The sequence below is a fragment of the Ixodes scapularis genome, unplaced genomic scaffold (genome assembly GCF_016920785.2).
Source record: "Ixodes scapularis isolate PalLabHiFi unplaced genomic scaffold, ASM1692078v2 PGA_scaffold4__175_contigs__length_147842914, whole genome shotgun sequence".
NCBI classification, from domain to species: domain Eukaryota; kingdom Metazoa; phylum Arthropoda; class Arachnida; order Ixodida; family Ixodidae; genus Ixodes; species Ixodes scapularis.
The window spans coordinates 50,745,846-50,769,934 of NW_024609879.1; the positions used below are offsets into that span (position 1 = coordinate 50,745,846).

Consider the following 24,089-nt stretch of genomic DNA (forward strand, 5'->3'; position numbering starts at 1 on the left):
CGTACCAAGTAGCCGACGAAGTTCTTCTCTGGACACCTCTACGATCTTCTGGGAAGAGCGAGAAACTTCTAAAACGCTTCACTGGCCCCTTCAGGATCTTACGACGCCTCTCGTCCACCAACTACGAAGTTGCTCCACTTTCGGCCCTTCGTGATCAGCGCTCAAGATCAACCGACATAGTGCACGTCGCACGCATCAAGCCCTACTATCGCCAAGCACCATAAACACATAAACACACGTGCCGGCGGTCCGGCACTTTCCTCACCGGGAAGGTAACTGTTAGGAAAGACGACGACGTGGCGCGAGTGGCGCGCTCAAGTGTGTCGGCCGCAGGGTGCCCGCGCGATTGGATTCAGACTGACTTCGCCTGGCTGCGCTGTGGCACTGACCATCATCTACAATCCTCCGAGCATCTCATTAAACCTGCACATCATTGCCTCACAATATATATATATATATATATATTATTTTTTAGATCGGAGGGCAACAATGTTAACAGGCTGTATCGTTCTGTTTGTGACGTGCTCTTGAGATAGGCCACACGCATATTGCTGGCCCAATCTGCGCCTGAGGAAGATGACCCTTAATTGTCCAGATCTGAGCCATGTGCTGCGGACACATGGCTCAGATGGCTGTACAACACTAGAGCGCACGACACAAGAGCGCCGGCAGTTGAGCGCCACGACGTTAGTGCGCGCGACACGAGAGCGCCGCGACTTTGGAGCGCACGACTCGACAGCGCTGAGCCGTTAGCGCGCGAGACTCGAGAACGCAACGACATTAGAGAGCTTTAGAATGCCTAACGAAATTTTAGCGCACGGGAGCGCTAAATTTAGCGCTTGCGTTAGCGGACGCGACTCAAGAGAGTTTTAGAATCTCGTGCTTTCAACGCAGCCAAGATACAGTCGCGATTTTAATTTCACACCCGGAATACTGTAACTTGAGAGAAAAACAAGATTTTTGGTTCAGAGTAGCATTTTACATTTGTTTAAACGTGAGAATTCGACGCGAGCGGTCGACCGGTCACGTCCGCATGCGTCGCCACGGAACGAGTGTACTGAGCTTCGCCGATAAATATTCGCTCTTCGCAAGCCTCAAGTCAACAAAAATTCACCCCTGGTATCACATCAAACTGCGTGGTGTGCACACCAGGCTGTCTGACTGACACGGGGACCCATGTGGTGTGACACCAGACTTCCTTGGTGTGCCCACTAGGCTGGTGTGCGGCTACGCCAGGATTTCTGTTGGGCACACCAGGCTCGTGCGCTCGATACAGTAGCGCTGCTGTTGGCCACACCAGATATTCTGGTGTCACACAAGGATTCTCTGATGGTCCACCAGAATTGCCTGGTGCATTTTTCATTGGGTACTTTGAAGGTAAAAGTAATTTCCAATTTTAATTGATGCTTTTACTTTGAAAAAAAAACTTTTCTCCAATTGTTTTGATTGAGCACTAGTGTAGTAAACTGCCCCTAGCAGCCTTGACCAGTAAAGTTTTCACATCAGAACGATTGCTAATTTTTAACAATATCATTTGTCTCTTCCAACTGTACAAATTATGTCCATGAAGGTGAACAATACTTACTTTTTACAGAAACACCTCTTCAGTTCTGGGACCAATAAGTCAATGATAGTCAATGCCTGAGTCCACAGATGCATATCAGGTGAGCAGCTCTTAACGAAACAACTTTTCTCTCATTGCTATAATTTAACAGTAGTGAGGGAAGCCTTCTTTTACTACGGTTCTTCAGTTGAAAAGGGTGTAGTATTTTAGGTTAATAAAGGTACAGTCGCCGGCCATATGAGCTCCCCCGGCCGAACGCCGACCGGATCAGCGAAAATCCCGCACGCGGCGCGTCGAGCGTTGTCGCGTTTTGGGAACTAGGCTATTAGGACCAAACCATTGCGTTATCAAAGGGGTGGACGTATAGCTTTTATCGGGATTTCAGGCTTCGGAAGTGTGAATCACGAAAACATGGCCGATTACAATTGCCGTCTTCGGGTGTTGGCCCCAAGTGTTCGGAGGTGATGGTATAACTGCTGATAAACTGGAGCTTGCTTTAGGCGTATATAAAGCAGCAGTGTGCGATCGATGCTTACAAATGTAAATATCCTATGCTTGATATGATATTAGGCATGACAACAATGATCCCTCGACAAGCGAGAAGTGGCCGACCAGGAAGCCATCTGCAAAGTCATCGTGTAGATAATTACCCTTGGCGAAGCAACACGCTACTGGGCGCAGAACAATAGAGTCTCTTCGATAAAATGCGTTCATGAAAAGTGCCTGAATCTTTATTCTGCTTCGACACAAATCTTTTTCTTTTTGTTATCTATAACATATCCCTATAGAATAAATAAATGATTTCAAAATCGCTTGTCATTGTCTAGTCTAGGTTTAAGAAAGATTGTAAGAAAGCTTGTGCGTAGGATTACTCTTCGGGTAGGAAATATTTAAAATGACAAACCGGTATTGCAAATAAAAAAAAAGTAGCCTATAACACGTCAGAGATATTATGCAGCGAAGAATTTCGATAAACCGTCTGCGTTTACCTACAACCAGAGGCGGGATTGTAATCGGCCATGCTTCAGATTCACGTTCCAAAACGCGGAATGATATTAAACTTCCTGCGTCCACCCCTTTGATAACGAAATGGTTTGGTCCCAATAGCCCGGCTCCCAGAACGCGGCAACGCTCGACGCGCCGCATGCGGGGTTTTCGCTGCTCCTGTCGGCGTTCGGCCGGGGGAGCTCATATGGCCGGCGACTGTACTTCATGAGCACATGTTTAAAGAAAAACTAGAACAAGCCCCTGACTTTAAAAAGGCAAAAAAAAGTTTTATTGTGGGCGCCTTAAAAGTGGTGTCTTAAGTTTTATTTTAATCTTGTTAGTAGGAGTGTTGTAATCGTTAATTAAAATTTCGGTGTAGCCCTGCACGTTGCGGCACACCGAACAAGGGGTTTTCCCACGAATTGAAATTAGGGGGGGTATTTAAATTTGGGGGGGGGGGGGGGGGGCACTGAGAATACAGGAGTCCTTGCCAATTAAGTGGTGCCCTCAGAAGAACAAGGGGGGTGTACACCCCCCAAACCCCCTTTCCCAGAGTGTGTGTAGGAAAATCACTGCACCAAACAAAGCAGAGCGCGAGAACGGAGCTAAAAACTGGCGAAAGTGTCGTCATCGGTAAGGTCCGATAACCCTTGTTCATTAATAGGCTGACTTGGAGTTGCCATGAATGACGTCAGGACGCTTTGGACAGATTACAGCTGGCAGAGAGACTCACTGCATGCCCTACTGCAATCGCTGCACATACTTTTCAAAAGAAATTCAGCTCACGTTGACTTCCTCCCAAGTTTAGTGCGATTACTGAATTCATGGGACGAATCGCTATGGCAGTCCGCTCCTAACTCAGATTTTTTAGAAAGTGATTCGTTGCTCAAGCCTGTGTGAGTGCACGAAACTAGAACAAATACATTGCTGTACTATTTTACTTTTAATGCACTGCCAGTGGAGAAAGGTTCAGATTTCATTAAGCCCAAGAAGCTAAACCATTATTTTGAATGTGACGTAGACTACAATCGCATTAATTCAAACTCCAGGAAGCCACAAACTTTGCATGAATTATCAAAAAAGCTCGAATATTCGGTAGTTCACCTAAAAATGTCGCAAGATAAATTACAATTTGCTATTTGGATGGCTACACACACCAAGCAAATATTTGATGATTTCCTCTACACAGACCTACCAATCAGAAGGAGGTATGCCCCTCACGACGCATTGGTGAAATTAATGGCAGAAGTTTATTCAACCGTTAACAATGTTTTTTTTTTTTTTTATCGGGGACTGTTTTGATTACACATGATACCTGAAAACAAAATTAAGTTTGTTCAACACGCAAAAATGTTCTCGAATATAGACTATTAAGCAGGGACACATGAGTAATGGAAAGGGCGTTACGCTAAAGTTTCTATAGCAACTTCCGTAAACGCTGTGACGTAAAGCCATGCCTCCACATCGCAGCATCCACGGAAGTTGCTGAGGAAACTGCCGCGCGGCGCCCCTTTTTATCGCTCATGTGCCCTCTGCTTCAGAGAGTTATATAGACAGAGTTTAAATATTAATTGGGATGTATACGAGGCAAATGAGGAAGCACCATTGGCCGAAGTTAGGTTGGGCGTGTTCTAGAGCGTTTTCACAAATGCAGATGTGGCCAACCAAGAGCTTTGCATAATACTCCGGCAGTGTTTCGAGAAACAAAATGAATAAGTGCGTCGGAGTAACTCTCGGTGACTGAAAATATGGTGCACATGATGTTTCGATAACGTTCATGGAGCATCACGGTGGAAGATATATAAAGATTGAAAATATATAAAACGAATGCGCAACAACAGGACGATTAACATAACCCATGCGCCTAGCGCCAGGATCTGCCGTCGAAGCGGTGAGGTTAGACTTCGTTTGTGCAAAACAGAAATCAAGTGGCACATTCGTTTCTTTCATCTTCTTGCAGAATCATAATCGAAACATCGCGTCCACCATAACCAAAAAGAGTTACTGCATTTAACTCTTACGCACTTATTAAAGCTGTTTCACGGTATAATGGCTAAGAGATTTTTTTCGATTTCTGGTTGGCCAAGAGAGCTTGTGAAGCCCTCTATCTGCGTATGGAGCACTCCCTGGCTGCTCGCTCCTTTCATTGACCAAACTCTCTATAGATAATATTATTGTGCGTAGCGCCATTTTGAGAGCTATGGAAAAAAGGGAAAAGGGCTACCGGGGCTTTTCCCCTTGCTGGAGCCTTAGAACGGGTGAAAGTCCCGAATGAGAGGCTTAGCCGGTGTTGGGTGTATGCATTGCCCGAACTTCGTTCACGCTTTCTTCTCTGTTTTGAACTCCCAAACTTAATTCGAGCCACGGGCTTTGATGGCAGTCCACTGGTCATCGGGGCACTATTGCTCTGTTTTAAGGTGCACGAATGACGACAGGAAGTGTTTTTACAGACGTTTGAGTTTGTAGATTACGGGAAACCATGCCGGCAATATTCAACACGCAGCTTTTGTCCGTAAAATTGGGTGAAACTTTTTTTACAGTGTAACACACCGCATCGGCCGGTATCGGGACTCACTGTAAAAAAATTCCACCCGTTTTACGGGCAGAAGTTGCCGGTTCAATATTGCCGACATGGTTTTCCATAATCTAGAAACTGGACCGTTGCTAAAAACAAGGAATAGAATTTTGTAGAAGGAGGAAACATCTGTCTTCCACATTAGGAACAGCTATCTGTAGAAAATGTTAAAGCTGTCCGCACTAAATAACGAAGCACTATACCATTGCGCCTTATATAAGGCCAAAGCTACGAGCCATTTGTACCATCTGCACCTCCAATACATCACGCGACTCACCTGGCAGAGCTCTAGATCTGCCAGGGGTGTCACCTGACCTATCAAAGGTGCAGGATTGGTGCGGATCACTCGTAGCTTCGGCCTTCAAAAAGACAGAAAGGTCTAGTGCTTAATTATTTAGTGCAAACAGTTTCCATGTTCAGTCGGGCCGAAGTCACATAAACTTTTGGGGTACAGATTTGTATGGAAAACTCATAGCTCCGTTCTTTAATATATGAACTTGTATAATTTTTCAACCTCAGAAAAAAAATCAAGAGTTCATGTTTTGCAAAAGAAAAAGAGCACGCAACGTGTATTACTCATTGCCAAGATTTTCTTTGTGTGAGCTCTGCTTTTGCAATAGACGACAGCTCAACAAACGAACCAATTAAGAAGTTTCGCCACAATAACTTTATTGGTAGAAGACATGCCTTGATTTTACTTTGGAGAAAATGTACACTATAGATGTCCTTGTGCTGACCGTTTAGATGCCCTCCATGCTTTTTCTGATACTTGTTCAATTGAAGACCTCTTCGGTATCTTCATTGTGCATGTAAGGACAGCTTAAAATAAAGAGCGGAAGAGGATTCGAAATCAATACACAATCACAAAAGCTGTATATGACATACATGGTTAAAGTAAGCGAGCAACGTGCTTACCAACTAGTCAAGCTGCCCACATTTCTACTGTGTATGACACATGCAACAAACCTCCCATAAATTGAAGCAAAGTAGAAACTTGCATTGATTTTACTACCGAACTCAACAAGTGCTTGAGAAATAAAACTAGCTAATTTAAATTGCACAACTATTCAGTAATATTAAGCACATTGGATTGAGACAGATCTCCCTTTGTGTATACAGTAGGCTCGCGATATTTCAAACTCTCATATTTAATACGTTTGATTAAGTTGAACAAATTTAAAAACTTCGGTTGTCCCACTACGTTTTCAATTTATACATAAGCCGCTTAACTCGAACGGCGTTTTCGTGTAATTCATACTATTTCCTCTCGTGCGACCGTTGAGCGCACTTCTTTTTGAGCACCGGTGTACTGCGGAGAAGATACACCCGTGGAACTTGCTTCCACGGGTGTTGCTTTTTCGGAGTGCACCGGTGCTCGGTAAGAAGTGCGCTCAACGAGGCTAAAGCAGAGTAGAGCCGTATATAGAACGTTCTACTTAAAGAGGGCGATAAAGAAAAGGGGAAAGGGCTACCAGCGCTTTCCCCCTTGCTGGGGCGTTAGAAAGAGTGAACGTCCCGGATGAGAGGCTTTGCCGGTGTAGGCGTTGCCCGAACTTCGTTCGTGCTTTCTTTTCTGTTCTAAACACCCAAACATAATTAGAGTCACGGTCTTGGATGGCGACACTCCCTCAGTCATCGGGACACCATTGCTCCATTATTGGGTGGAAGAATAACGACTGAAAGCGTGGAACACTGTATGAGAACCTATGTAGCATGCACGAAATCCGGCAATTCGAGTGCGGCTGCAGTGTCTTTAACAGTGATGTGATTGCTGCGCCAATTGCGCCAAACTGCGCCAAGTGGCTAACCCTGCTACATACTGCTACATTTTCCCAAGATATGGTGAATCTGCGCCAGGCCTGCGCCAAAAAAAAAAACAATTTTGGTTGTCTTTCAAATTCGAAACTAAATTCAGTACCGTAATTCAGCACGTGTGTGTTATGTGGCGCAAGCGGCCGCCCGACACGCAGTACCTTGCATCAATCGTCCATCCGGTTTTGCATGCTTTTCCCGCCGTCTCGCGTTTCGCGCTCTCGTCGTCTCGTGAGTCTCGTCTCACGTATTTTTTTTAAATATTTTGAACGATATACGCGGGGGCGTGTGGACGCTCCGACGCTAGCGTACCGGGTACCAGCCATGCCGTCATGCTGTGAGACGAAACCACGTTATTGTGCGGTGGGAGTAATTTTGTGAGCTGCAGCCCACACTCCTGAAAGTAACGGCCATGGGAAAACTATGTTCGGTCCCTGCCTTCCAGTCATCGTGGTCGCGCGAAGTCGGGTGTTGCCGTCCCCACGTCGCTGCAGATCTGGCGCTTTCTAAAATAAAACTAAGTACCGTCGTATGTTCATCAACATTCCTGTTCATGTTTAAATCATAGTTTACTGCAGAAATCAATGTTTAATTCAAAGACTTCTTTGTCGAAGTATTGATTACCTAGGTTTCTCTCGGTGGGCTTTCTTTTGAGAAAAACCTCGGTACGTGAAAAAATCTGAAGCGAAAGAAAGTTGGTGAAGAGAAGTAAGCGAAAGAAAAGGAGGCAACGTCTGCATGCTCAACCCGCAGAGCGCGCTTGTTTGTCTTGAGCTCAGTCGTTGCACGAAGTGCTCTAAGATCTTTTTGACCCTGACTGGCAGTGTCCCGCATCAATGCATTCATGAAAATTGTTTTTAGCTTGTATTTTGTTTGCCGGTTTGGCAAGCACGCGCCGCTAGACTTTTTTTGTCGTATGTTTGACAATTACATTTTGCATACAATTTTATAAATCATTCGGCGACGGAGCGGAGTGGCATATGTTTTCGGTTTGATCGAACAGCCGTGGTCTTGGCTCATGCGGGAAGCACGCGCAACTGCAAGCCTGCCAAAGTTGCCCTCACGTGCCTGCGAACATGATTGCACGAAGGAGGCACCAGCCGCGACGTTTGCAAACAATTGCTTTACGTTTGCTTACTTCTGACGGAAAGGTGGCACGTCGGGAAGCAGTAAAACGGTGGCAAGCAATTTTTTAGAACTGCTCGGCAACGCCTATAGCAGTGTACACTTGTGGGGTGTTTCAGCACTAAAAACACAAGCAGCGAGTTTCGTCACAACATGTCACATCAGAACAGAACACAACACAGAGTGTCCTGCGTTTGTGCAGCACTTAAAGCAAAGGTTTTTTTTTTATTATTTTTTTAAGAATATCTGTTCCGAAAACTACTTTTGCTGCTCCAAAACACTGTTTTGGCTAACTCAAAAGTTACTTTTGCTGCTCCAAAACACTTTTTTGGTTTCTCCAAATGCCACATTTTCTGCTCCAAAACACTGTTTTGGCTGCTTAAAAACTGCTCCAAAATGCCTTAGGCCAATCATATCACTGCTTTAAGCTCCATCACTTTCCTCATGACCCCAATTTCCGGCAGTAGTGGCTTGCGTCCATAAACCGAAATTACTTTTCCCCAACGCCATCCCCTCGACTGTGCTCGGAACATTTTGTGATTGAAGCGGGCATCACACTTAATGCTGTACCGTCGATTAACATGGGGGTACGCTCGCAAGGTGCGTGCAAGCTTTCTCCTGATAATTGATGTTTCAGCTTGTAACTTTTTGTAACTAAATTTATTTTTATATCGATATTTTGAAGAGTTGACACCGACTCTATTTTACTATCCACAGCACTTAATTGAAGGCTGATTTCGGCCGCCGAGTGTGGCTGGAAGTAGTAAAAAGTACCATCGCTTTGCCTGAATCGCAACCTACTGCGCAATACCAAGAGCCGTGAACCCATGCTAAAAGTCGCAATGGTGTAGATTCTTCTTATTTTCAAAATTAGTACATAATGTTGCTGACAAGAAAACTTAAATTTCTGTTGGTGAACGTTGAAATATGCTCACGCATCGATGTTTATAAACGTTGAAACATGTTCATGCATCGGTCTTTATAAATGATTTATTCGAGGATCCCGGGCCGACGAGTGTGTCTTTTGTTGAGAACTGAAAACAGCATAGTCGAGAAGGGCCTATTGCCAGAGCTAGTCGAGCAAAGATTCAGAGATTCGAAATCGATGCATGAGCATGTTTCAGCTGCAAGCAACAGAAATTGAAGGTTTCTTAACGGCTACTTTATGTACTGCTGTTGAAAATAAGAAAATTCTAGTCGCGTTTTGACGGTCAACATACGTTCATTCCTCTGCGGTATTGCACAGGCAATCGCGATTCAGGAAAACCGATACAACTAACGTTTCGACAATTTTCATCCACGCCTGGCAGCCAATGTGAGCCTTCAAATAACTGTTGCTGTTGAAAAATTGAGTAATTTTCAACACTTCAAAATATCAATACTGAGATAAATTCACTTACAAAAAGTTACAATCTGAAACAGCAATTACAAGGAGAAAACTTGCCCGCACCTTCCGAGCGTGCCTTACGTTCATCGACAAAACAGCGCTAAGTTCGGTGCGCACTCCATTCACAAAATGTTCAAGCACAGTCGAGAGGATGGCGTTAGGGAAGAGTCTTTTCGGTTTACGGACGCAACCCACTGCTGCCACAAATCGGGGTCATGTGGAAAAAGCCGCACTTGCCTTGCCGGATTTCATGGAAGCTACATAGGTCCTCAGACAGTATTCGACGCTTTCAGTCGTTATTCGTGCACTTTATAACCGAGCAACCGTGTACTTTATAACCGAGTGGGCCTGTTGTCATCAAAGCCCGTGGCTCTATTTAAGTTTGGGATTTTAAAACCGGGAAGAAATTGTGAACGAATTTCAGGCTATCCGGACACCCAGCAGCGGCGAAGCCTCTCACCCGGGACTTTCACTCCTTCTATTTCTCCCAGCGAGAGGGAAGCCGCTAGTAGCCGCTTCCCCATTTCTCTCTTGCTTTCAAAATGGCGCTACCCACAATAAAACGGTCTACAGACTAAAACGCGTCCCTGACGTTACGCAGCTGCGGTGGCACTTCCGACGGCACTGCGCATGCGCGGACGCTTCACTTCACACGAATGCGGTTTCTGGGCACGCACAGTGCCCACAATTGGTGTTGGCAAACGCGGGTTTGTTTGTAAACAGCGTGCCGGTCTATAGAGGGATTGGTGAATGAAAGGAGCGGGCCGAGCCAGGGAGTGCACCCGACGCAGTTAGAGGGCTTGACGAGCTCACTTGGCCAACCAGAAGCCGAATAGAATCTCCTAGCCATGGAAGCGAGAAACAGTTTTTATAATTGCGCAAGGGTTAAATGCAGTAACTCCTCATGGTTATGGTTCACGCAACGCTTCGGTTATGGTTATGCAAGAGATGTAAGAAACGAATGCGCCACTTGATTGCTGTTTTGCTCACATGGAGTATGACCGCTTCGACGACAGATTCACGGCGGTCGGCGCATGAACTATGTTAATTGTTCTGGTGGTCGCGCATGCTTCTTTTTATATTTTCTATATCTTCATGTATCTTTCACTGTGATGTTGCATGACCGTGACTGAAACATCATGTGCACCATACTTCCAGTCACCGAGAGTTACTCCGATGCACTTATACGTTTTGATTCTTGCAACCGCCGCCGGGGTATTATGCTCACCTTCTGGTTGCCACATATTCATTTGTGAAAATGCTCTAGAACACCCCAGCCCACCTTCGGCTAATGGTGCTTCCTCGTTTGCTCCGTATACATTCCAATGAATGGTTAAACTCCGTTTTTATACGTCTTTGAAGCAGAAGACACATGATCGACAAAAAGGTGCCCCGCGCGGAAGTTTCCAGAGCCACTTGCGCGGATTCTGGGATAGGGAGGCATGGCCTTACGTCTCAACATTCACCCAAGTTGCTGTAGAAACTGCAGCACAACACACATTTTTATTACACATGGCTGGATAGTCCATAATAGACAACTTTTTGCTGGTTGAAGAAACATAATTTTGTTCTGAGGTGTCAAGTGCAGCCTAAACAGTCCTCAATAAGAAACATTTTTGAGAGTTGAATAAACCTGTGTCATAAATTTCATCAATATTTCATAGTAGCATACCTGCTTATAATTAGTAGGCCTGTGCGGACTAAATCATCAAAGATAAGTTTTGTGTGTATAGCCATCCATTCAGCAAATCGTAATTTATCGGGCAACATAGTTCTGAGAACTTCTGATAATTTGTGATAAATTTGTGGCTCCCTAGAGTTTGAATTAATGAAAGTCTACTGTAAGTCACATTTAAATTAATGGTTTAGATTTGTTGGTTTAATAGAATATTAACTTTTCTCCGCTGACAGTGCATTAAAAGCAAAATAGTTAGCAATGAATTTGCTCTAGTTTCGTGCACTGGCATAGGCGTGTGCAACTATTTCAAACTAGCCTTAAAGGGAAGCTGAAGAAGTTTATAAGAAATGTAAGTTAGGATTGGACTTCCATATCATTTTCTCCCATGAATTCAGAAATTGTATTAAGCTGGGGCAAAATTCAACGTGAACTGCATTTATTTTGAAAAAATAGGCTCAGCAATTGCAGAAGGGCATGCAGTGAGTCTCTCTTCCACCTGTAATTTGTTTAAAGCGTCGTGACATCATTGTTGGCATCCGCAAGTCAGCCTATTGGTGATCAAGGGGTATCGCATCCTGCCTATAAAATCACTTTTCCTAGTCTTTATTTCGGCTCTCGCTCTCTGCATTGTTCGGTGCGGTGATATCCTATACACTACCCCTTGTTTTTCTAAAGGCACCCCCTTAATTCGCAACGGCTCCACTATTTTCAATGCCCCCCCCCCCCCCCTAAAACTTTTGACCCCCTCCCACTAATTTCAATTCCCGGGGAAAGCCCTGGATCGTTGTGCTGCAACATGCTGGGCTACGTCGAAATTCTAATTAACGATTATGACACTCCTACCACCAAGATTAAGACTTAAGACACCATTTAAGGTGCCCACAATAAAATATTTTGCCTTTTTGAATTCAAGGACTTTTTTAGTTTTTCTTTATACATGGTGCCCATAAAGTACCTCTTTAACTTGAAATGCTATACCGTCTTGCAACTCAGGAAAAGAACTAAAACAAGATTTCCCACGCAAGTGTTAAATTAGAACAAAGTGAGCAAACGTTTTGCGTTAAGAGGTGCTCACCTGATATGCATCTATGGACTCAGGCATTGACCAGCATCGACCTATTGCTCCCAGAACTGAAGAGCTGGCTCTGTAAAAAGAAAGCAATGTTCACCTTCATGCCCATATTTCTTACAGTTGGAACAGACAAACGATAATATTAAAAATTAGCATGTTTTCTGATGTGCAAACTTTACTGTCCAAGGCTGCTAGGAACAGTTTAAGACACTAGCGCTCAATCAAAATCGGTGTTTCTTTAAAGTAAAACCTTATTTAAAATTAGAAGTGACTTTCACCTTCAAAGTATATAATGCATGAAATGGAGTATTTAAGAGGTTTTTTTATTATTTTGTTCATTATATTTTAAACTGAATGTTTGTATAGGCCACATGACGTTAGATCACGTGACATCAATTTTTCTGCCAAATTTAATGGGGAAGCTGAATTGGTCCATAGGTGACATGACATCAATTTTTCCGCTAAATTCAGCGGAGAACCTGAATTTGTCTGTAGGTTACATGACGTCTTGTCATGTGGAATCATTTTTCCCGCCATATTTAGCAGCGGAACTGAATTGGTGCGTAGGTCATGTGGCGTGTATTTTTCTGATAAATTTATCGGAGAGCTTGAAATTGTCTTATGTACCGTGTCATCAATTCTCCTGCTAAATTTAGAGGGGAAACTGAACTTGTGTAGAGGTTACGCAACAATTATGTGCCCCCTAAAGTTAGCGGCAAATGCACGGACAGATGGACAACATTTCGGGATTGGAGGGTAACGTTAAAAAGCACTTAATCTTTAAAAAAAAAAGGCTGCTCACCTGTTGTGCATCTTTGGAAACAGACGTTGACTAGCACTGACGTATACGCCTCGCAAGTAGGCTCATTTTCGTCGTCTGCGCATGAGAAAGGAAGTCGAGGCGACGTCAGAACGCTGAGCCCTGATTGACTGATCGCGACCCCCTATCTGAGCGTCGTCTGCTCCTTTGCAACGTCGTCTGCTCGCAACGTCGTCTGCGTCTGTCTTACCTTTCTTGCGACTTTCGGAAGTCGAGCGAGCTCGACTTCGCCTTTCAAAGAGGGCAGACGAAATAACTTGAGCGGTACGTTGTTTTTGTCTAACAACTAGCCGACGCGCATCAAGGAGGGAAGTCCAAAGGACTCACTGGCGAGGTGTCCCGAGGTGCCGAGTTTTGTTTGCTAAGAACCGGGGGTGAGGGTGGTGAGTGTCCGCAAGTTCCCTCCCAAATACTTTTTCCCTCCTTTCCGGCGTCGGCGGCTTGGCGCAGTTAACGTCGTCTGCTTTACGTCTGCTAGTCATAGCGATGGCTGCTTTTCCTTTCCTGCGTCTGTCATAGATTCACCGCTTTTTCACCGTCACCGTTGCCTCGGAAAACAAAAAGATGACAAGAGGAAGAGTCTAATTGAGGTCAGCGATCAAAGTATAAGACGGGAAGGGTTCAAAAGGGTCGCGCGGGCATATTCCATTCAGCACGCCAGCCGGTCGTGGGCAGACGGTCGCCGAGTCGGAGTGCCTGCTAGGCCTATCTGCCGTGCTCGCTTGGTCGTTGTCGGTGGAATCGTGGTCGTTGGAGCTTTTCCGGTGTGTTTGTGGATCCAGCGTTTTTTTTCGCCGTGGTCTGTTTCAAGTACTTTTTACTTGTTTCTTGCTGCTTGAAGTCTGGACGCGTGAGAAGCGCACGTAGAAAAATAAACGTCCCTTGGTCGTCGCGACCGCGACGCTGTCGGCCATGCTGATTTGATCGTAAGAAGTGCGTAAGACAGCTTCGCAGCTGTCGTAGGATTTCGTCGTAACCTGCGCGAAACTTACGAAAATTTCGTTTCGTAGTCACGAATTTGTTCTCAAGTTTTGTCTTACGCATATTTTTGGCGTAAGATCGCTTTTGTGAACCTGGCCTCTGCACTTTCGAAAGTCGCAGGAAAGGTGAGACAGACGCAGACGACGTTGCGAGCAGACGACGTTACGAAGGAGTAGACGACGCTGAGATAGGGGGTCGCGATCAGCCAATCAGGGCTCGGCGTTCTGACGTTGCCGCTACCCCCTGCGCAAGAAGCAGACGAACTTAATCTCCGAGTTGCTCCCGGGACTGAAGTGCTTTTTTAGTAAAGCTTCCTGCACAAACAATTCTAGTGAAAGAACACAAGCCCCAAATTTTTCTTGCCATTCTCCTTCCCGCACTTTTTGTGCGTTTAATTTATTTCATCCCTTGGCAAATCCTAAAGATTTAGACGTGCTTATCCTACGTATTTTTGTTAGACCCAGTTCAAGTTGCAGAGACCTGGTTGAGTGGGTAAACCGGAGCATTCATTGTTCGTCGAGACACTTTTCCTTTCACCCCATTCTGTCCTTGAAAGCAGACACTCCTCTCCCTTGAAGACGGTTATTAAGGATCTTTCATAGATCATACACAGCAGGTTGGCATTGACAACACAAGCTCATGCCTTCACTCCAGGCATGGAATCAACACATGTCTGCAATCTGCGATGTCTGATCTATGAAGAGTTTCTGTTATACACCGGCTCGTACCATTATATTGTTAAAAAAAGCCATTGTTTTTTTTACATAGTTTCAGAGAACGATTTTTTTTTAATAATTACGATCAATTGATTAAATTAGATAATTAACGTATAAGGGCAGATTCACACGATGGATCGAATCACAATTTTCATCCGTGGATTGATTGTTTGTAGCATTATTATCATGTTGGCTATTCCTACCATTTGCACCTCGTCAGCGGACGCCCGTACTTTAAGGGCAGAGTGTCTTTTCAGGCGCAGTTTTTTGGAGGGTGAGTAACCGTAAAAGCGTTTACGGTAGAGTACCAACAGCACAGCAATATTTATGTTGTCGAGTTATCGCAAGAAAGATAGTGCACCACTGTGTTTTGTCCAATCGCTGTTTCATTTTTTTTGCGCCATTCTTATTTTCCACTCGTGAAGGAAACTGCAAGGACTTGGCCCAGCTGACGCTCCGCAGGTTCTTGCACTCCTCCGGGTCGGTGTCAAGGAGCTCCTGTCAAAATTTCCCTAGCACGCTGCAATCTTTCCCGCACGTCCACTCAGCTTTCCGCCCAGCAATACCTTTCTTACGGCTGTATTGTGCTGAAGAGTGGTGCACAAGCAAGAAGTGCGTGAAGACATTTCCAAATACCTCTCCTCGACCCCAGGATTTCATCGCTTTGACGCTGAAGCCTCCTGCAGCAGGACCGTACTTGTGTAATATAGTTAGCAAAGCTAGTGGTGCTTCACGCTAAGCCTGTCACGATGCTTTGTCACGCTCGATATGTGACCGCGGCACACAATTCTTTTTCATGATAGTACCGTGATCGTAGTCGCAAACATCACTTCTGACCTTGGAAAACGGTGCGACAGTGCGATGTAGGCGTTTTGTGGAATTGCAGGACTGCAAATAGCTTCAGTTTGTCCTCACTGTCATCTGCTCGTCTCCTCCGTATGGATGTGCTTGGGGGACTGGCGTTCCGGGGACGTCTTGTCAAGCGATCAACCAATCTGCGGATAAGCTCGTCGTGTGAATCGGCCATGAGTGGACTGCACAGTCTGCACTCATTTAACATTTCTGTTGACGTTGCCTGCACGTGATGAAAGCGTGTCTCGCATATAATTCGATATTCTCGAAGGAACGAGAAAACAGCTTATTAATGTCGCGCATTGAGGTCCTTAACCCTTGATTTGTTATTTTGTCTGCAACTTTAAATCATAAGCTTTTTTGCTTGTCTGTTTTTTTTTTTTTGTTTTTTTTTTTTAATTTCGCGTACGGCTTAGGTTGCAACATGTCTTCACAATCGGTCGCCATCCTTAAAAACGTGTTGAATAAAAAATCTGTTACACCACCTCTGAGCACCACCGCAAACTACGCTCGGAGCAAGCCTGGGATGTCCCAAAAGAGCCAAGCGGCGAGGTATGGTGCACGGATGAGCTACACTGATCCTAAACGGTTTAGGGACGTCTTTAGGAAGACGAGCTAGGCTCGTCCAAAACGGTTGAGAAGTTAAGAAACACCAGCACCTTCCACGTCAATGAATCTTATGTAAACTATAAAAAAAGATTGTGCGTCTACTTTCACGCACAACACTTGGAGAGACAATCAGCGTAACTTATGGAGGCAGCTCAGCGAATGACAATGCCGAAACATATGTTTAGACCAAAAAACGCAGTCTGAGTTGTGACATTAAGCAATGCAAAACGTCACGCTTGCCTTGCCTAATGTCACAACTCAGACTTCGTTTTTTGGTCTAAAGATATGTTTCGGCATTGTCATTCACTGAGCTGCTCCCGTAAGTTGCGGTGATTGGCTCTCCGAGTGTTGGGCGGAAAAGCAGACGCCCGGTTTTTTTTTTTTTTAATGTAGCCTTGTATGATTATAAATGACAAGACTAGGTACAGAAAGTAAAAAGGAAGAGGAAGCCGGGACGTCATATCAGTTCATGTTCTCATTTTTTCGTCAGTTCTGTACAAAAAGGTTTTCATTGTAAAAATTACGGTTGTATTTTATCTACCCTTTCTTTCTTACGATCTCCTGCGTACCAACTCAACCAACGAGTTAATCCCCCCTGTCAACACACACACAACCCACAATAGATTTTTTTTTGATAAAGGATGCCTATGAACAACAGCTTCACCAGTGTATTCCGGAGCCAAGCTTTTTTCGAATCAGTCCGCCCTCCTCCCTAACCTCGTCGTCTTTTCCCCTCTTCTGTTTTCTCTTCTTTTCTTTTCTGAGTATCCCCCAATTTCCTTCCTCTTTTCGTCACCTTATTAATCACATCATTACAACTAAGAAAGTTGTAAAATACCGCCAAAAAACCTGCAGAACAAAACAACAGAAACTTGCTAAACAAGTGAAATTCAGAAGTGTGCTTGACTTGCATTGTAATGCCAGTCTTAAAGGAACCAAATGTAAATAAAAAAAAAAAATTTAGCGTTGCTGTTCGAAAATATTTAAATGTATTACAACTTCTGAGCATTTTTGGGAGGTAATTTATCAAATCATATAATGTACACTTTTTTATACACTTAAGAGTTTCCGATTTTTGATCAGTTTCTGTGTCTGTAGGATGAACTCAGTTCATTACATAAACACGTGAAAAAAACGCGCTTCAGATTGTAGCACTAATGCTAGTGTTTGCTTCTCTATCACTATACTATGTTCCTTCAAAATAAATACATTGATATATTAAAGGGGTATGAACGACTCTTCAAAAGTATACAATCACTTCTTTTACACACTGAACATGCCGTTCATGCAAAAAATTCGAAGGAAAATGTTTGAAGCATCGTTGTCCTTCGTTACGAAAACTGTACCACTGCGTTGTAAAAATCATCCGGAAAACTCACAGGCTGCTATAGTTTAGAAAAAGGCGATGATCAAATACCCCAAACCCTCTAACACTTAGCCTCTTAAAATAGGACGCGCCACAACCATGTTTGAGAAGAATCCGTAAAAAAAAAAAAAAAATATATATATATATATATATATATATATATATATATATATATATATATATATATATATATATATATTTATATATATATATTTATATATATAAAAGTAAAAGCCGCCGAGAGTCAAACAAACTTGGAAGTATATATATATGCTAAAAGAAGATTTCTGGTCTATTTCATTATCCTCTTTTCACAGGCGTGCAATGCTAAAAACGATTACAGTTCTAGTGTTAAGAGTCGGGAGCACACAAGGTTCGGCTATCATGACGGCGCGGGATATGCGATGACTCACGACGGTCCTGAGGAAATAAAGTGGAAGGTGAGAATTCCAGCGCTCTGTAATCCTACCATAGCACTCTTCACACAACATTGTGAGTAGCGCTGTCTGCTGCTTTCTTCCTTTGACCATTTCGCAAGAATAGGCAAAAAAATAATGAAAAAAAAAAACGCAGCAAATTAGAGAAATACGCACTTAAGTTCTTGAAAAAATTGTATTACGGTAGAACAGGGGTGGCCAAGCTGCAGCTCCCGAAACGCATGCGGCTCTTTGCGTGTTAAAGTGCAGCTCGCGGCTCCATACCCTCCCTCCCCCCCCCCCCCCCCCCCCCCCCCCGGCTCGGTCTGCTTCCCGGTCACACGAGCACTTCTCCAAAAAGAGGAATGGAACGCGTTTTAGTTACGATTTGGTAGTCTTGTGCTACTTCTACCTTATAATACAGTTAGATTTCTTCTGACTCGGACTCCTCTGCACAAAAGTTTGCCCCCCCCCCCCCCCCCCCCGGCTCTTGGTTTTGCTTGCGGCTCTCAGGCCAGGGCAGCCTGGCCACCCCTGTGTTAGAATATAGTTTTAATTATTATATGTTTGTATTTATTAATTTGTCGATAAGGACACTTCAACATGGACATCACAAATCGGTTGAAAAACCATAGCCTGTAAGAAAGCAGAAATAAGAGTAAAATATTTGCATCAAATGTATGAAGCAATCACTTCTCAACAAAATTAATCGGAGCTAAAAACACAAATCGATCAATAACATATTTACTGTCTCCGAACCACCAAAGCGTACAAATTAATCAAACACACCTAGTATAATCTAAGTGACTAGAAATATGAGCCTGAAAACGTTGGAGGTTAAAATAATTGAGAATGAGTTTAGTATTAATTGAAAGCGATCGATCAACTGAGCCTGATGGGGAATTATATACAATTGCATTAAATAATACAAGAAAAATATAAAAGGCGGGGATGAAAGCAAAACAATATAGACAGATAATAACACCATGCCACAAGTTTGGGAAAAAGAATGGAGAACTAAAAAGGTGTGGCAGCGTAAGGCTCAATCATACGGGAGTGTTTAAGGCGAGGCGAAAATGAAGATGACTGCGCGAGGAGACCCTCTCGGTTAGTAGTCATGTAAAAAATGTGTTGTAGAACGTAGACGAGCCCCAAAGTATGTGCAATAAGGCCTACTCTAAAATCGGTTCTTTTCTTTAGTAAGGTGGTGCTTGAAGGACGGGAATACTAAGAGGAGTAGAAGTGTTACTCCGATTACAAAAATTAAAAACCGCTATGTTAATGATATATGATTGAGGGGGGTACCAAACGCTCAACTCGTATTAAAGTTTCGGTCAAAATATTGAGATATCCTGTTTTCCTAAATCGAGACGGAGGAGAACAAAAATTATATATTGGTTACACTTTGAGGGATCCAGAGAGCTATTATATTATGACGAAAATGGTAAAGTATGATATTGAATTGGTAGATTTAAATCGACATAAGCATCAATATATTTATAAAAAAACAGATCCATGAACTTGGAGTCGAAAGTGTAGGAGTGTATAAAACACATTGTTTACTGGAGAAAATATAAATTCGATTAGGGGGGTTTATCTTAATAAGCCTAGGCACATATTTTAGTGAGGTTTTCTTTTAGAATAAATTATTCAGTTATGCTTGCAAAGATTTCGATTAGAACACAATCAACTGCAAAAAAAAACGGCAGCGGGAACAAACACAAAATTCAAGAATATTAATATGTATGTCGAGACAATTAGAGGTCCAAGGACCGAGCCCAGCGATGGGCCTGAAGAAACAATATTGCTTTATGAATTACAAGAATTTATAACTGTATTAGGTCCCGTCGATAAACAATCATTAATTCAAAAAACAACTTGTAATGCAATTAGAAATTATTGAGTTTGTGCAACAGCTGATTGTGTACACGATCAAACGCTTTTAAAATGCCAAGAAAAGCAGCGTCAACCTGAGAATCAAAGTTGATTGAAATGTTAGATTAATGTACTATCGGGGAAAAATGAAATGCGAACAGAGGAGCGCGTGGCTCGCGGTACAGGCTGCGCCGCCTGAAAGTGAGCTTAGGAGCGAGGGTGCGTGGCCTACTCCGACGTGTTCACGCCCCTCCCTCTGCGCTCCCCAAGCTTCAGCAGTGCGCCTCTTACCGCTCATTCACACTGGAAGCGGATCCGCGTTCGCAAAGCGGTTGCGAACGCGGTTGTATAAAGATCCAGTACAATTGCACGCGCACTCGATGACATCAATTCCGCGTGCAATTGCACTGGATCTTTATACAACCGCATTCGCAACCGCTTTGCGAACGCGGATCCGCTTCCAGTGTGAATGAGCGGTTAGTGCGCTGAAAGCTATCACCGCTATCTTTGCTGGCTCAGCGCGCGGGGTGCAAAGAAGCTCGCCGCACTCGCCGAGTAGCAAAGGTAGCGGTGACAACTTTCAGCACACTGAGAGGCGCACTGCCGAAGCCGGGGGAGCGCCAATCGAGAGGCGTGAACACATCGAAGTAGGCCACGCTAGGGTGCCTTCATGTGCGCTTTGCTTAGGGTGGAGACATCTGGCCATTTTGTTCCCACTTTTAGATTTATTTTTTGTTCAGAAGCGCGTGAAAGAGCGAGTGCCTGCACGCGTCTGTGGCGCTGACTGTGCTATGGCGACATTTTGTTTTCGTCGATTTCTTTGTATTTTCCCCGTGAGCGCGTGCTGTCGGCATCGGGTACTACAAAGGGTGGCATCACTCTAAACAGAAGGTCATTGAGGCACCCTAGGCCACGCACCCTCGCCCCTAGGCTCACTTCCAGGCGGCGCAGCCTGTACCGCGAGCCACGTGCTCCTCTGTTCGCATTTCATTTTTCCCCGATAGTAGTAGCCTGCGAGTAGAGTGACCCACAGATGCCCCTTGAAAAGTCCGTGTTGGTGCCTGAGATGAATGTTTCCCTCTGTAGCGGACAAGCAAACTGGGGTGGTAGAGAAAGAAGAAGCGACACGCCGGCAAGGCGGCTCGAGACAGAACACACCGACGGGACAGGTCTGCGATGTATATTGGATGTAGATTATTCATATTGTAAATAGTCTCCGCTGTAAATAAATTGAAGAGACCCCTGGTTACTTCAAGTTATTTACAGCGGAGACTATTTACAATATGAAATATCTACATCCAATATACATCGCAGACCTGTCCGGTCGGTGTGTTCTGTCTCGAGCCGCCTTGCCCGCGTGTCGCTTCTTCTTTCTCTACCACCCCCGTCTGCTTGTCCGCTACACCTCTAAGAACCATATGCCATTTGAATCAGTGTGGTGAAGCATGTTGGAAACAATTATTGTAGTGAATGTAGGCTTGTAGTTTAATAAAGGAGTTTCGATCATTTCACCTACAAAATACAGGAGGACACTTAAGGTTCCTTACGTGTAGGAACACTTTTGCATACCTACTCGCAGCGCATTACTACATGCAGTGGGCCACGCTCCTACGCGGCGCGACATGGCTGAAAGCAGAGCGTAAACACGTGATACAGTAGGGCACAGGAAGCGGGAATATCCCGCTCTCCCTCCGTTCCTCTCTCCGGGCCTCCGGCCACGCCTACCACATGGCCCGAAAAGAGGGAGACGGGGTTGGCCACGCACGCGGGACCCTCTCCCTTTTATTGGCATGTGGGCTGCAGCTTCAGGAGGACAGCTTTTTTGAGGGGTGGGCTTCCTTGGAGCTATGAGGCGACGCAGTCAATGGGATTGTATTGCTCATTTCGCTCAGCCGGAGTTTAACTGCCTTTTTTCGCGTTTTCAGACAGCGCCGGCTGCGCGTCACGGGACAATCAATGGTTTCGGATTAAAAGTGAAGCTATTTCGTCAACCTTCCAGTTAGTAGCAGCTTAGAAAGCTTGCCCTGATTGTAAAAAAAAGATTGCGACCACAATTATACTTTACGCAATCTTAGTCTTTTGGCAAGTAGCATGGAATTAATTTCATCATTGCCTGCTACAGAAGAAATTTTCGGATTTTCGGGTGGTTGCAAATCTCCGGACAAGTTTATTACAACATATTTTTCTGGAGCAGGCCATTAGATAGAAATTAAGGCTAGGATCCCTTACGTTGCAGAAAACACTGCAAAATTGTACTTTAAAGGGATACTACAACGAAATTTCGGTCCCCATTTCTTGGTCTTTATGTGTTCAAACGAGCAGTATCACATAGAACACACCCAGATCTTGTTAAAACAAAGTCACGAAAAGGAATTTTAAAACGAATAAACAATTAGTGAAGAGCATCTGGTGGATGTCGCTAACGCCTCGTTTGTAATACCCGTCTAGGAACCTTGACAGCTATTGACGTTAACTGTCTCGCCTCCGGCCACGACGAGAAACGAGGGGAAAAGAGAAACTTCCCCCTTCTCGAGAATTTTTTTTTTGTGTGCCCCAGAAATCGCTATTATCCCCCTATGAGATTATAAAATATTAAACCGTCACAAAAAAATGTTAACAGAAGCAGCCGCTTCTATGGCTGGAACGACTAGGCCATCCTCTTGACGTCAACCTCGCCGTAGCTTTTCTCGTTGCGAGACAAACTACGTCACGATTGCGTTGGATGTCACATGTTCTCTGCTGGGTGTTCTCCGAGCGCTTTCCGGAGTGGGCCGTTTATAACGAGAAGTACAGCCACCAGGCTCCAAATAAGAACGTGCAATTGTCATGTACGGGTAGTGTGGGCCATTTTCAACCTATTTTTGAACACGACGGGTATATTTCAAGTTTCGTTGAAATATCTCTTTAAAAGTATGACTTCCAAATTCAGACAGTATAGTTCTTGCTGTGTCGGATAACTTGCTATCATTTAATATCGCGTAATTAACTATCTACCTAAATTATTTAATCTTTCTGTCCGACTTATTGGAAAGGCTAGTGCCGTAGTAGAAGCTTTTAGTTACAGGGATTTCACGTTTGTATTAAACTTGACTTGTATGGTGTGCCTGCCATTCCAGGAAACTGTCACGCTTTTATGCTTGATTATTTCCTTCTAGATGTCGATAACAATATTTAGCGCATCCGAGTTTGCCACCGGGTAGAATAAGACGCTTTAATATTTTGTGGCGCATTGCTAATTTATTAACATCTCTGCAGTTGTTACCACACGTGCCGTCGACATTTCTTCGTATTTTCTTGCCTGCCTTCCTTCCTGCCTCTCAAATAACGTTAATCATTCGTTAATCTTAAAGAGAACGCATTTAAACCATTCTTTGTCTCTACCGTACATATTACTCGAAACTATTTTCGATGGCAGGTTAAAAAGGACTTAGATGCTTCGCTTCAAGCGTGAGAATCCCGGCTTCTGTAGCACTTCGTCGCCAGCTCAGTGAAAGCCCGGTAGAAGGCAACTAGCGCGTACTGGCGGCGAAGCATCTACTGGGTTCTTATCCTGTTGCCGACTGCAAGGTTTCTTTATGTGCGACTTTAAATCTGCGGGAAAAAATATACAAAAATTTTGTGACTAATATATGAACTGATTCAACGAATCATTTATTGTAATGATCAAGCTTGGTAAACATGCGACACATAACAGGAACAAATACGTAGCCTCCTTCGAGTGCATGCATTCATTTTACAGTTTTGATATTTGACTGGATCCACAGATCTGCAAAGCAACAAGAACATTTCCAACTATCACATTTGGTGTGGCTTTCTTTGACATGGAATTTGAAGACACCAGCGAATCATGCAAGCATAGTCAATACGGCCATTTCACCTATGCTGCCGGTTACTGGCGTGTTCATAATGTGGCAACTTACTTCAAAAGCGTTGTGAAGCAGCCAGATTTCATACAGTCCGGTCCAGCTTGCTAAGCAGCGCGGGGTGTTTGGTGACAGTTTGGAATCTGAATAAAAATCATTTCCTCCGCTGTTGCCGATCTTCTGTGGGCGACTTTTACTTTAGTGGGGCAACGGTTCAGACCGAAAGTGCTTCCTCATTAGGGTGGAGCAAGAGGTAAGTGCATTCCGCGAACCCCTTAGTTCAAACGATGTTCGACCCGTCAGCGACGTCTTAATTTTTCGTTTAGTTTTAACGAGCGGGGGATGAAAGCTAATCCTGAGAAATTGATTTATACTACTAAATGCTTATTTT

At 44.1% G+C, this 24,089-nt stretch overlaps 1 protein-coding gene across 1 annotated transcript in view; it reads left to right on the forward strand.

Annotated features, from left to right (window-relative positions):
- LOC120840651 overlaps window positions 1-23,809 on the forward strand; it is a 60,660-nt gene extending 36,851 nt beyond the window's left edge. Inside the window, exons 2-3 of the mRNA XM_040211261.1 lie at window positions 17,862-17,984; window positions 23,600-23,809. Of these exons, the coding sequence (XP_040067195.1) occupies window positions 17,862-17,984; window positions 23,600-23,809 (333 nt within the window). The remainder of the gene's footprint in view (window positions 1-17,861; window positions 17,985-23,599) is intronic.
- Window positions 23,810-24,089: the final 280 nt, after the last annotated feature.